The 14,573-nt window shown below is 38.8% G+C and overlaps 1 protein-coding gene across 14 annotated transcripts in view; it reads right to left on the reverse strand.

Moving 5' to 3' along the window:
• The window catches only part of LOC107660752 (neurofascin-like), a 90,491-nt gene that overhangs the window by 17,332 nt on the left and 58,586 nt on the right, over window positions 1-14,573 (reverse strand). For 11 of the 14 annotated variants that reach the window (XM_016450151.1, XM_016450149.1, XM_016450150.1 and 8 more), the window contains 17 exons: window positions 13,962-14,105; window positions 13,757-13,868; window positions 13,121-13,287; window positions 12,828-12,975; window positions 12,122-12,252; window positions 11,705-11,746; window positions 11,473-11,574; window positions 10,975-11,172; window positions 10,811-10,881; window positions 10,502-10,724; window positions 10,301-10,416; window positions 10,005-10,215; window positions 9,770-9,889; window positions 8,967-9,140; window positions 8,661-8,690; window positions 4,226-4,486; window positions 2,760-2,879 (listed from right to left, as the gene is read on the reverse strand). In XM_016450151.1, the coding sequence (XP_016305637.1) occupies window positions 2,760-2,879; window positions 4,226-4,486; window positions 8,661-8,690; window positions 8,967-9,140; window positions 9,770-9,889; window positions 10,005-10,215; window positions 10,301-10,416; window positions 10,502-10,724; window positions 10,811-10,881; window positions 10,975-11,172; window positions 11,473-11,574; window positions 11,705-11,746; window positions 12,122-12,252; window positions 12,828-12,975; window positions 13,121-13,287; window positions 13,757-13,868; window positions 13,962-14,105 (2,370 nt within the window). The remainder of the gene's footprint in view (window positions 1-2,759; window positions 2,880-4,225; window positions 4,487-8,660; window positions 8,691-8,966; window positions 9,141-9,769; window positions 9,890-10,004; window positions 10,216-10,300; window positions 10,417-10,501; window positions 10,725-10,810; window positions 10,882-10,974; window positions 11,173-11,472; window positions 11,575-11,704; window positions 11,747-12,121; window positions 12,253-12,827; window positions 12,976-13,120; window positions 13,288-13,756; window positions 13,869-13,961; window positions 14,106-14,573) is intronic. The other 3 variants (XM_016450156.1, XM_016450161.1, XM_016450162.1) reach the window with 3 other exon arrangements.

Raw genomic sequence — 14,573 nt, forward strand, 5'->3', positions numbered from 1 at the left:
CAGCAGCGTCCAACGTGATACCTTTTGGCCTGCTGTACATGAGACCCTTGCAGTGGTGGCTCAGAACCAAGGGGTTTTCGCCGTGCGGCAACCTGCTCCGCACTATCAAGATCATGCGGCAATGCCTTTGGGCCTTGGATTTGTGGAGGAATCCTTGGTTCCTTTCCCAGGGTCCTGTGCTGGGAGCTTCATGTCATTGCGTAATGCTTACGACAGATGCATCCCTCACAGGCTGGGGAGGGATCATGAGTGGTTGCTCAGCTCAGGGTCTGTGAGAAGACCGACATCTCTTGTGGCACATCAACTGCCTGGAGATGCTGGCCGTGTTTCGTGGAGACACTTTCTCCCAGACTTGAGAGGCCATCATGTGCTAGTCCGAACAGACAACATGTCGGTGGTCTCTCCCTGAGAGCAGTTTACATCCCTGGGCACCTCAATCAGGGAGCACACATCCAGTCAAAGCAGGGGTTGAGTCCCGGGGAATGGAGGCTTCACCTCAAGGTGTTCGGCCAGGCCCAAGTGGACTTGTTTGCATCTTGAGAGACCTCAAATTTTACACTCTGATTCTCCCTCACACATCCAGCTCCTCTGGGACTGGATACTATGGTACAGACATGGCCGAGGATGCGTCGGTACGCTTTTCCCCCTATTGCTCTGCTCCCGGGAGTTCTGGAGAGAGTGCGCCGGGACGGGGTTCATATGCTGCAAGTAGCTACGTTCTGGCCCGGGCCGAATATGGTTCTCGGACATGGTGGCCCTTCTCAATGGCTCTCCTTGGGAGATTCCCATCAGGAGGGACCTCCCATCTCAGGTGGGGAGCTCAATTCTTCACCCCCGGAGATAAACTGTGGGTGTGGCCCCTGAAGCCAACTCATAGCTTCCGGTCTCTCAAGTGAGGTTGTTGAGACCATTCTCCAATCCAGAGCTCCCTCCACAAGGAATTTGTAGTCCTTGAAGTGGAACCTTTACACTTCTGTGAGTGATATCTGTCAGCTGGATCCAGTCAACTGCCCAGTTGGTTCAGTGCTGTAGTTCCTGCAGGAACAATTTTCCACAGGGTTAGCCCACTTCACCCTGAAGGTGTTCGTGGTGACCATGGCTGCTTACCACACCCCTCTGGGTGGCCAGTCATTGGGGAGGAACCCATTGGTTACAAGTTTCCTCCATGGTGCCTTGAGGCTGAGGCCTACTTTGCGCTCTAGAGTCCCGTCCTGGGATTTGGCCTTCGTCCTGGAAGCTCTCTGTTTGATTTAAACAGAGAGGTTCCTCACAGTTAAGACTATTTTCTTACTGGCTGTCTCTTCTCTCAAGAGTATCGGTGACCTTCAGGCTCTTTCTGTGGCCCCTTCATTTCTGGAGTTTGCTCCTGGTATGACTAAAGCATTCTTATACCCTAGAGCAGGTTATGTGCCTAACGTGCCCACCATAGTTCCACAGCCCATTGTGCTGCAGGCCTTCTGTCCTCCTCCCTTTAAGAAGCTTAATCTGGTTTGCACTGGATGCTTATGTCCACAGAGCTGCCCTGTGCGGGAAGTTTGACCAGTTATTTGTTTGCTTTGGTCCGCCCAAGAGAGGTCTTCCGGTGACCAAGCAGACCTTAAGACGGTGGATTGTGGATGTGATATCTTTTGATTATGAGTCCTCTGCCATCCCTTCACCTTTGAGGGTCAGAGCCCACTCTACGAGAAGTGTGGCAGCCTCCAAGGCCTTTCTCTCTGGGGTGTCGATACAGATATCTGTAATGCTGCGGGCTGGTCTTCTCCACTCATGTTTGTCAGGTTTTACAACATTGACATGGGAACCACTCCTGGCTCCTGTTTTCTTATACTAGTTGTGACACTAGGCAGGGATTTTTAAGCATGGCGGAGTGGGCATTCTCGTTCCCATAGTGTTTCAACACAGATTGAGTTAATAAGGTTCAAGATTAAAACAAGAAGAAAATATTTACATTATTTAATATCTATCTATCTATCTATCTATCTATCTATATACACACACACACACACACACACATTCATTTTAAGCTAAAAAGCTGAACAAATTATATTTTTTGCAGCATGTTTTCTGAAAACAAATCTTATATTGTTTAATACTCACATACATTCACACCTAAAATGTTTATATATTTTTACTTGTAAAATACAAGACAAAACTTCTAAAATGTTTAAGTGAGTGCAGTACTTTATATAATAAGAGTGGACTGCTGGGTGCCTCAAAGTCACTAGTTTGCTGACCAAAATTCTCTGTGGCCCAATTAGAGCAGGTCTTGGTCATCTCTTTTTTTTTCAGTCTCAAGGTGTCTCTCCCCCTCATAGATTTAGTCAAATCTCTCCCTGTTCTTAGCCACCAGTGAGAAAAAGAGCTTTCTAAAGGGGACATGCATGACTGCTTATGACACAAAGCAGAACGCAGTATTGCAGGTAGATATGATATTATTGAGTAATATGCTGGGGGACTGCCTCAGTTTGGTGTTAAAACACATTTTAAGTTAACAAGCTAAACAAATACAGTGGAAAAAGAACATTACAGAGGATCACAGCAGGGAGACATCCTAAATGCTGAACAATTCAAACAACATTTACAATACCTCCCTTTCAAATAAATCTGAGCTCCCTGTAATGTTTACTGTGATGTTCTGTAAATTTGCCATATAAATGAGGCCCAATTAAACATTACAAGAGTATGATTTGGGTCTCCAGCAGGCCCAGTAAAATCTAGTGTCCCTTTATAAGCTCTCAATAGGTGCATCTGGCTCTTACTGTCCAGTGTGAACTCTAGCACAAACTCGCTGCTGTCAACGGAGAAGTTGTGCTTCCAGCTGACGTTAGCATAGTCATTGTTAGCATCCACGGTCAGATTCCAGATTTTTACATTCGGGGCTATGCAGAACAGGTGGGAGAGGAGTACACTTAAATATTTTCTGATACAGACACTGGTTAGGTTACACATACTTAAACTTAAAGACCCCATGAAACTTAAATTTGACTTTTGTATCTTTTAGTTAATATAGATTACTTAGCTTTGAGGTTAGGTCCTCTATTTGCTTGTATAGTTAACAAAATGTTTAGCAGGTATATACGATCCTCTGGGGAGACTAGACCAAAAATATGGCTATCATCCTGCACTTTGTGGCATATTTAAATTTTTGTGTAATAAAATTTTCTTTAGAATGAAAACATTTCCTTCACGTTCACATTAGCAAAACTTCCTGTCCATTATCAATATATGCATTAAGCATGTATCAATATATGCATTAAGTGATGCATTAAGCACCACTTTAAAAAACTTTGAACGTTTTTTATTGGTAAATGTTGCAAATTCTTGTGTACAAACCCACAGATTTTTGCCATATAAAGGTAAATGTGACCTCACTCTTAAGGCCTCAATAAACATCAAGCAAAATCAAAGAACAAACTGGTGTGACATTTTTTCGAACTAAACCTGGTCAAAACAAAGTTTGTTTGGAGTTTTTTCGGTAGTTTGAAACAACTCACCAAAGTTAACTTTCGGAAAAGTTTGTGCCGGCTGGTAAATACTTTCGAACTGAGGCTTCCAGCTCCTCTTCTCTCACCGTTGTCATTTTTTGTTGGGTGTTTATGTTATTGAGATTATAGCATGCGGCACATATTTGAATATTCATCTAAACACCACTTCCAGCAGCATGGGTGGTGTCAGAATGTACGAAAATGGTATATTGTTGCATTTCGAACTTTTTTCGAATATAGTTTTCATAGTTCATAGCAGACATTAGTTTAATCTTATTAGCTATTAAAAACATAGCTGTATTTACAGCTATGTTTGGCGTTTAGCTATTTACCACCTGTAAATACTGTCACTATAAATATGTCAACACAAGAAAGAAAACTTTCATGGGGTCTTTACAGCTGAATACATTAGCAAGAAAATGTTAACAATATATGCTAGCATGTGTGATTTAATTTCTAACCTTTTCTTCTAAATATCTCATAGTTTAGTGAGCAACATCATGCATTTAATGTTATAATGCAACTAAACTATTTGTAAAGCAAATGTCAATACTAATTCTGCATAATCTAAGTGTCCGTGAGGGAACAGGGCGAACATCAATCATGCCCTGTCCTAAATGGTCTGCTAACCGAGTCAGTCATACATAATAAATGTCATCTAAACAAGAAGACACACTGATTTGATCTAATTAATCTATACTGTGGGCGTTGCCAATGCACACTGCGTCATTATCAGATACCCAGCATTTTCCAATCCACTGTTTTAGGAGACATGGGCCGAACAGGAAGAACCGTGGTGGAAGCTGTTGTAGTAGTGGTGGTAGTAGTAGTTTTGGTAGTTGTAGTAGTAGTAGTGGTAGTAGTTGTAGGTTTGGGCGGAGCAGCAGTTGTAGGGGCTGGTGTGGCTGGTTCTGGGGTAAGTATTGTTGGGACTGGGTCAGTAGAGAGGGAAGGGGGAGGAGGAGGAGTTTCAAACATCAAGCCATCTGTAAAGTTAACGGCTGAGAGGAAGAACAGAGAGAAGTTTAGGTGGCGGTTCCAGGGTTAAGCACAAGAGAGACAAAGAGAAGCGAGAAAACACAGAAAAGAGTTAATTAAATGGAATTCCCACAGTTCCCTTTTTCCAAAACTTATTCAGTGAAAGACAGTGGCTATGTTCCGAATGGAATACTGGCATACTGCATATTATCTACTGTATTCTATCTGCTATTTATATTATTATCTACTGTAATCTACAAACTGTGAATTAACTATGTGAAAACAACGTTTCTTCTGTTTTGTAATATTGTATTTGTATGTGTGTATGCGTGTGTGTGTATATGTATGTATGCATGTATACATATATCTACACACTACCAGTCAAATGTTCAGGGAGTAGTTTTTTTTTAAAGCAATTGATACTTTTATTAAGCAGGGATGCATTAAATTTATTAAAAGTGACAGTAACAACATTTATAATGTTAAGATTTATAAAAAAAATAAGCAACAAATAAAACACTGAAGACTGGAGTAAAATATATTAAAACAGAAAACAGATATTTTAAAATGTAATAGTAGCCTTTGCAAGCAAGGCTTTTCAAACCCATTTTAAAAAAATCGTACTGTCCCAAAATCTTTCAATGGTAGTGTATATAGTATATATGTATAATAATTCAATATCCTGGGTCATGACAGACACCTAAATACCATGCTTAAGTATGACCAGAAATTATGTCATGCCTTGAAGAATATTTGCATCTTTAAAGAAGCACTATGTAACTTTTGGCGCTCTAGCGGTTAATAAACAGAACTGCACACATCCCGCGGAAGAACATTCCAACCGGAGCTACTTCTCTAAGTTTATGTCTATGGCGATTCACGCAGGTATGGGTTACTCCGCAGCGTTGACGACCCGACCAGGCTACAATAGTCCAAATATAAGTACTTTTTATAAGTGTACCGTAGTGATTCGGAATAAGACAAAATCACGGTTTAGGAAGATGAATTCATGATGTACTCGCTCATTATATACATTTTGCAAATTTTGAACACAGAAAAAGTTACATAGTGCTGCTTTAAGATGCCAATATTTTGTAATGCTTGCATTGTTTGTTTAGCTTGTATTACTGCTCAAATATCTTTTGAAATATACATGAAATATTCACGCTCACAACTTTGTGATATTTGTGAGCATGAATGTCGGCACATATCATGCCGTTGAGGAATAATGAAGAGGTTGCATAGAGGGTATCAAAAAATTGATTGTTGTGCACCACCAAGGGGAAAAACAGTGTCACTACAAACCACTGTGTATAAGCTGTGCAACACTCTGCAAAATGCTACAGTATTCTCAGATCTATTGGCATTTTGAAACAACTAAAAACAGAAAATCATATCTACTGGGATTTAACAAACAATTTTGCAGAGCTGTCAATACAAAAAGAGAAAATATGTGGAAATCCATTAGACAACACATGGGATAGAATCATTATCATGGAAGATAAAGAGATTCATAATGAAAAATATTCAATATTGTACATCTTTTTGAAGCTTTTACCTTGGAAACAACAGTGCTTTGAGTACCATTAACTCCATAACAAAAACTGTATAAGCAGTTTCCAAACTCAACTTTACAGGCAAAACTAAAACATGAGAGCAATCCATACTATGCTGGCAAAGTTTAAACCAGACAGAGTGTCAGAGAGCCCCGGAGCCCTTGGTGACATCAAGTTTTGCCAGACCAAGACATGCTAATGTATGTGAGTCTTTTTCACAGGGGTGTGGTTTCAGATCAACACAGCCAATCAGCCATAACTTAGAGCACTCTTACCTGTATGTCTCCATCTGACACAAAAAAAAAAAAATATGACCGTGGCACAAGCAGAAGCGGCGCGTGCATTGCAAAAGCAACAGTTTGCGACTAATGGCGAGCTGATTTAACATTTACTCTTTTTAATAATTAAGCAGCACAACACTCACTATCTGCAGCTTTGCCTTACCTAATACTAGCCTCCATTTATCATTACTTGGCATTTGACCTGCACATGCACTAGCTACACATAAACAACAACTTTGGAGGAGTTGGTGGAGACACATTAGAAAACAGCTCATAATTACTTTGCTAATACACTTATTATTTTATTATTATGCTATTTTTGTCATGGATGGATTCACAGCCAAATATCATCACTCCATTAATACTGTTTCATAACTGAATAATTGAATTTCATTTTAACACAGGCTATTTTTCATTGCAAGCTTTGCACAGCATAATTTGCATGATTGAAAGGAGAAAACTTCTGCCACTTTTGTAAAGCTTAGCCTTGCATGGTAACAGCATTAACTATGAAAATACTGATAAATTTGGCATTTTGGTGTATTAATCACAAGTATCTGCATCCACTTTGAAAGAGCAGCTGGCAAAGGAAAGTAGTCATTTACACAAATATCACACAAACTGCTTCCTCTCTGACTATTTGCAACCTGTGTTAAATCTAAAAAAGTTATTTTAATAACATAAAATTCGACAGGTACGACAGGTACTGTACAATTCAATGGGCCTATGATATAACTGCTATCCTCCAACACAAAATGATATTAATTCAGTAGGCCTATTCATAACAGTATGCCCTTTATTTCAACCAGAGAAAGAGAAAGAGAAGATTGAGATTTCAGTGCTATCAACACAAAGCGCATTGGTCAATGGATGCAATTTTCATCCAAAGCATTTAACTAGTCAACAGTTTAAACATTTTTGAGAAACTGGTATAATCTACATAAACAACCGTTAAATTGGCTTGCCATAGTGATTCACTTCTGTAACAGCATTCTCTTCACAGATGTCCATACATTATTTGATTTTTGTCTTCTATCATCTGAACATTAACTTCCCTTCCCTAACACAAACAACTGTATCAAGCATTACCAATAGAGGTCTCCATTTTACAAACTCTAGCAATAAAATGGTTCAATCTAGCTCTAGGCTAGATTTTAAAACAAAATCATGAGAGGAGCATGCTAGGATATGCCAAGCAAGGCATGTGGTAGGAAGTGATGTCAGGGCTAAAGTAGCAAGGTGCCATCAGGGATTAGGTGTCAATCAATTAATCACAAATCACATCAGAGTCACACATGACTTTAATCTTATTTGTGTGGCACTTCGGGCAAAATAGCATCTTACCAGCATCATAAAGTGATAAAACTCTAATCATCTACACTGAGAGCAGATTCAGTGACTTCACAAAAGTGCAAGAGCCCATCCCTGAAAGCACACAGTGACATGGATGATGCCAGACGGACAAATAGACGGATAGGGACAGGCATTTATTGACAGTGCAGCTGAGCAGTGTTTTTCATCAGAGAAAATATAAGAGTTAAATGTGAAGTGTGCAAATCCTAGAGGTACCAAACAAAATGAAAATTAAAATAATAATAATTTTAAAAATCCTCTATTCAAACAACTTTAAAATATTCCCCTCAGTATTTTTCCCCAGTAAAAATTACCTTAAAAAATATAAATTGACTTGCGAAGCAAATGTGTATAAGACAATTTTTGTACACAATTTTGGCACAATTTATTTAATTATTTCAGATATAAAATAATTATTTAAAATGAATGATTAAATCAATTATAATACATTTATAATAAATAAATTGTTATCAATTAAATATAACTCAAACTTCTGAAAACTTCTTGTGTTCGAAAGTATCTTATGCCATTTGCTTCTTAAGTATCTTAAAAAATATCTTAAAAGTCCAGTCAGGCCACTAAAAAAGAAAGAAAGAAAGAAAGAAATCCATTTGGTGCTTGTAACTGTTGGTAAAACTGTTTAAATAAATACAGTATGTGGGTTATTTGTGTTTGGCTACATTGTAATTTTTTTTTTCTGAAGCGGTAAACAAAACAAATACTATTTGAGTACATGTAATACTGTTTCACTCTGTATACTTCAAAATTTCATGTTTAATTTAAAGTGTTACTTGCCGATTCTTGCAATTATTTGTGAAATTTACTTTTTTTCAGTGTAGGAATCTCAAGTGTGGCCTTGAGTTTAAGTACTCAGCTGCACTGTTACATATTTAAAGTAGACAGACAGAATTTGAGAGAAAGACAAGACAGAGGCTGCAACAGAGTCAGAGACAGAGCAGGGCAAGAGATAGGCAGGCAGGCAGGCAGGCAGTCCATTCCCCCATTACCTACAACTGTAGAGTCAGTATCTGGGGTGCCTTCAGTCAACACCACAGGAAAGACAGAAGGAGAAGAAGGGAGACAGGTGAGAGCAAGTCAAAGAAGACAAAGAAGAAATCAAGCAGTTAAGAGAGAAACAGACTGAGTTAAAGACACCACAAAGCATCAAGAAACAACAGTATGAAGGAGACAGAAAAGTATTATTAGAAGGAAAGAGAACGACAGGGTGGAGCACAGACAGGAACACCCAATGATTCTGCTCTCAGATTCACTAACAGCTCACAGCAACAGAGTGAGACAACTCGCTTGCTGACCTTCATTAGTGAAATGTGGTGACTCCACGGCATACACTTCTCCTGCTCCAACCTGTGTGCGAGCTGCAAGGTAGAACTTGAACCGCGTGAAGCGGTTAGGCAGATTCATGATGTACTCTGTCACGTTGGGTGGAAAACTCTGGACCTTCCTCTCTCCCGCCTGTGTCCCGTTCACTGGAAGCGCACAAGATTTTACACTTTATGGAGAAAATCTAAGAGGTGCAAAATTCAATTAAGTTTAAGTGCTTATGGTGCATTTACGTCATGTTGGAAAATTTTTATTTTCGAGTTGATTGCACATGAATGCCACCACAAAGTCATAATTATGAGTGGGATGAGTATGAGTGGGATGCATTTAAGTGGGAAACGTAACACAGAAAGATTATATTGTGAACAATGAACCCAAATAACTACATATGTTTCTTCATAAACTGAATGAAAACATAAAGCAAAAACACACCTGATGTACATTCCTTATTAATTTGGTAAAAGCAGAGTTAAAAATCTTGCTGTATTTTTTGTAGAAAAGGTATATTGCCATCTTGCCCCAACCAAAGTAATTTGAATGCACTTGACATCATAATTATGACTTCCAAACTCGTAAATACGAACTTCACAGGAGGACTTGAACCAACTATTAGTGTGTTGCTGTGCATTTACTAGGGTCTTAGTGTGTTGCTATTTGTTTGCTAGGGTGTTCTGAGTGGCTGCTATCCCTAAGCTAAACTTGGCATCAAACTTTTTGCTTTCTGTATGTTTATACACTCATTTTTGAGGTTTCTCTTTGTGTATGGTGACCTCACCTGTATGGTATTGGAGTGTGTATCCAATCAGGACACCATTTGGCTCCAGGGGCTTGTCCCACTTCAGGTGAACCACATCTGTGTGCCTCTGAATCCTAAAGTACTTTGGAGCCCCTGGCTCTATGAAAGGATTATGAAAGCTTTTCAGATTCTGCTTTTGAATATAAACATTGCATATTTGATGTCTCATCGTAGCTAATGCTACACCACTAAAGCATAATATGGCGAATCCTACCTCCCTCCTTGGTGTAGAACTCCACAGTGTTGCTTAGTGGTCCCTCATATTCTTTATTAGCCACCACCATGTACATCTTGTATTTGCTATATGGAAAAAGCTCTGTCAGGATGCCAGAGGGATGTTCTGCTGTGGTGAAGAAACCTTTATGCAACTTTGTCTTGTTCACTTTCAGGCCCTTTATGAGGCTGGCCTCCCGCCAGAAGTACAACTGAGAATATGATATGAATATTGAATTAGCAATGGTGGCAAATAAGTAATTTTAGAGCATGTCAGGCAGATGTTTGGTCACTCACCTTGTACTCTTTAAACTCTCCGTTCACAGTGCTGGGGTCCACAGGCACCCAGTGAATATTTACTTTGGTGCTGTTGATCTTCGACACCCTGAGTTCTGTTGGTGCAGCAGATGGTTCTGATGGGAAAAATAGTATGAGTACAAAACAAACCAGAAAAGATGTTTAAAAAAGTGTCATTAAATATGAAATGTTAGTACTCACTGTCTTCCCCAGAATAACCAATGACTATGTTTGATTCTGGGCTGTGTCCAAAGTCATTGACAGCCTGTATTTTGATCTCATACGGGACATAAGTGTCTGTATTATGAATAATGTGCTTCGTTCTGGTTGTGGTTATGTTATCCCACTCTTCCTCAGTGTCTTTCCTTCTCCATGAGACTACATATCGCAGGTTTAGCCCGTTCCTTTCTGTGTTCTTAAGTGCCTGTGAAATGTACAGATAGATTAGGTCACTAACTGTCACATCTGTCTGCTTTTTCGAGGTATTTCAATAAACCTGGTTCATTTTACCTGCCATGTGATCTCCATGTTGTTCTTCTTGCTTCCCCAGCCTTTAAGACCACTCGGCACAACATCAGGATCTGAAACAAATCATTATATGTAACGAAATGACTGTTTAAACACACTTTCTAACGCATTTCTGTCAGGGCTTATGGATATAGCTGATCTCTTACGGGCTCCGCTGGTCTGATAGCGTGCAGAGGGGAGGCTGGGTTGACTCTGGCCCACAGCATTGATTGCAATCACTCTGAACTGGTAGTTGACAAATGGTGACAGTTGCAGGTTAACTGAGTTTAGGTTGCCATCAAATATAGACAGGTTCTGCCACTTCCCCGGCTCCCACCTGTCCTCTTCAAACTGGACGAGGAAATCTGTAGTAACGCAAGAAGTCAGAGTGGGAAAATTGCAATATCTGTTAAAAAAAGTTTTAAAGTATAAATTCCCGGTATTGGTCAATAAAAAGGAAGAGGTAGAGATATCAGTCCTACACAGATAAGGAAACTCAAAAGTGCATGACGTTAAAGATAAAAGGATCTTTTGATTGAGGTAAAATTCAAAAGACTTATTGACTTATTGTCATTTCTTTTGAGGATTACATCATTATACCGGTTGTTGTTTTTTCATATTTACTTGACTGATCAGTGACTTGAGACCCTATACTCTAAACTCACGTGTAACAGGACTGTTGTTTTCATTCCCAGGCACCCAGGTGAGTCTAACACTACGTGCTGAGGGGTCCGAGAGCTCAAGATCCTGAGGGGGGTCGGGTCGACCTGGAAGAGAACAACATACTAATTAACCATGTTAACTTATTCAAGTACTAATTATTCTCAGAAGTTGAGAGTAAGAATTAAAAACAGAGATCGGTTGTTAGAGGCTTTAATTGGACATTAGAAATAATACCTGCAGAGGCACTACGATTTGAGGCAGATGAGATGTCATCCTCTATGTGGTAAAGGTCAAAGGTCAGAGGTCAAGGGTTAGTGTGGCTATTAGTAGATAAATATAATAAAAGACAAACACTATAGCTAAAAGGAAGCACAACAGTAGTAATAGTCAAGCAAACTATTAAGAAAACATGCTATATTTTTCATAAAGGGAAGTGCTGTGGTGTTATTTTTAAGAGCGACAGTTATAAAAGTTATAAAAGTACAAAAAAAAAAGTTTAAGGCAGTTTATTATCCTCTGGATATGTGACATGTGACTGTCCCACATGTCCATATCCGCTTAGTATCTATTATAAAATAAGTTAGCAACATAGAAAAGGTGCATAAAGGAAGAGCTACATCTATTGTACGGTGTATGTGAATGTGTGCGTACCTGTAACTGTAAGGCGAGCTGAGGCAGAGTCCTCATCTATCTCAGTTTTGGCAGTGCATGTGTAGGTTCCTCCATCTTCTGGATTGACATTGTGAATAGTCAAGGACTCCTCATCCTTTTTGAACCGGCCACTAAAACATACAGAAATTAGACGTCAAGCACAGGACACACACTACCGTTCAAAAAGCTTTTTTTTTTTTTTTTAAAGAAATTAATACTCTCATTTAGCAAGGGTGCATTAAATTACACAAAAGTGACAATAAAGACTTTTAGATTGTTACAAAAAATATTACAAATAAATGCTATTCTTTTGAACTTTCTATTCATCAAAGAATCCTGAAAAAAATGATCACATTTTCCACAAAATATTAGGCATATTATAATAATTTCTGAAGGATCATCAATAAATTACATTTAAAAAAATATATATATATATTAAAATTGAAAACAGCTCTTTTAAATTGTAATAATATTTCAAAATATTACCATTTTACAGATTTTTTTTGGTGTATCAAATAAATGAAGCCTTGGTGAGCATAAGACACTTCTTTTAAAAAAAAAAAAAAATCTTACAAAAAAAAAAATCTTTGAACAATCTTTGAATTCAAAAGAAGTACTACAGAAAGTAAATTTGGTATATAACAGTGAAAAATAGTGCACAATCTAATTATGATTATATTGTATAGGTATTGTTACATGACATTACATCCAGCTAAAGCTTAGAGGCTTGTCATCTTTTAGCCATGTGACCGTAGCAGGAAGGGAAGGATCATGTTTAACTCGACAATGAAAGCGGACCGTGCTTCCTTTGGGTTGTGTGACATGTTCAGGTGCCCGCACTATTCTTGTGGGCTCTGAAATGAAGCACAACACACAGAGAGTAAATCAAGGCACTCATGAACAATAATGTAATGTGTTTTCTTCAAAAGACTCAAAAGTTAGCATGTGAATATACAAGTAAATCAAGACAGATTTAGTGATTAATGCTTCAGGTCTCACCTTTAACCTCCAGGCGCACCTGATTCTCCATCTTGCCCAGAATGTTACTGGCAACACAAGTGTAGGTGCCTTGGTCTTCTGGCCGGGCTTGTTTAATCTCCAAAGTACCGTTGTGGTATAGCTTGTACTGACCACCATCCAGACCACTGCCTAGACCATTCTTAAACCTAAACACACACGTACAGTATATTCATGTCATTTGTATTCTAAAACCCAAAAGTTTGGGATCAGTAAGCTTTTTTTTTTTTGAAGAAATTAATATTTTTCAGTAAATATGCATTAAATTAATCAAACGTGACAGTGAAGACAACGAAAAATGTCAGTTTCCACAAAAATATAAAGCAGCAAATCTGTTTTCAACATCGATAATAAGAAATGTTTCTTGAGCAGCAAATCAGCATATTATTTCTGAAAAATCTCTGGAGTAATGGCTGCTGAAAAATGAGTTGTTTGAAAAAACTACTCGGAAAACAGTTATTTGAAACTGTAATAATTTTTCATAATACTACGTTTACTGATCAAATAAATGCAGCCTTGTTGAGCATAAGACACTTCTTTGAAAACATTTACAAATCTTATAGACCCCAAATTTTTGAACGTCAGTGTATCTTTTCAAACAATGAAACATAAGCTCACCAGCGCAGTAAAGGGAACGGTGAGCCAAAGAAAGGGCAGTCAAGGAAGGTCTTGTTGTTTTCAATGACTTTAATCAGCTGGTTCTTTGGACCTAGCATCCGTGGTGCCATGTCTAGGAAGAAAACAACACTAACATATCACAATCTTGTGACCTCTCTGAATATTTCAAATGACTGACTCTTTATTGTCTTTTCGATATTCTTACCCAGGATGTTGACAAAAGCATTGGCCAGTAGATAACCATGCTCATTGGAGGCATTACATTGGTAAACAGCGCTGCTGCCGATCTGGACTGAATGGAACAGGATGGTGTCACCAAGAACTTGCTGGTTTGGGTTTGGCAGTGAACCTAAAGTTACACAAAGAGCAGAAAAATCATCCTCAAAAACAAACTCCTTTGTGTTATGATGAAGTCTGTTAAAGGGGTCATATGATGCAATTTCAAGTTTTCCTTTCTCTTTGGAGTGTTACAAGCTGTTTGTGCATAGATAAGATCCCTAAAGTTGCAAAGACTAAAATCTCAAACCCAAAGAGATATTCTTCATAAAAGTTAAGACTCGTCCTTGCCCTCCTAAAACGTCTTGTTTAAACACGCCCTCACATGTCTATGTCACGATGTGGGAAGATTTGCATAATGCTGCCCAAATGTTCACGCAAAGAAAGAAGGCGTAACTTTGATTCTCGCTGTAGTATTGTTGCCGCCGCCGCCGCCATGTTGTGGAGATGCTGTGTTTCGTTGTGAAAGCGAAACTACTTTGTTTGGCCTTCCAAAAGAGGACACAACTAGAAATCAGTGGTTAAGTTGTATTTACAACAC

The sequence above is a fragment of the Sinocyclocheilus anshuiensis genome, unplaced genomic scaffold, assembly GCF_001515605.1.
Source record: "Sinocyclocheilus anshuiensis isolate Anshui unplaced genomic scaffold, SAMN03320099.WGS_v1.1 scaffold2357, whole genome shotgun sequence".
In the NCBI taxonomy this organism is placed as follows: Eukaryota; Metazoa; Chordata; class Actinopteri; order Cypriniformes; family Cyprinidae; genus Sinocyclocheilus; species Sinocyclocheilus anshuiensis.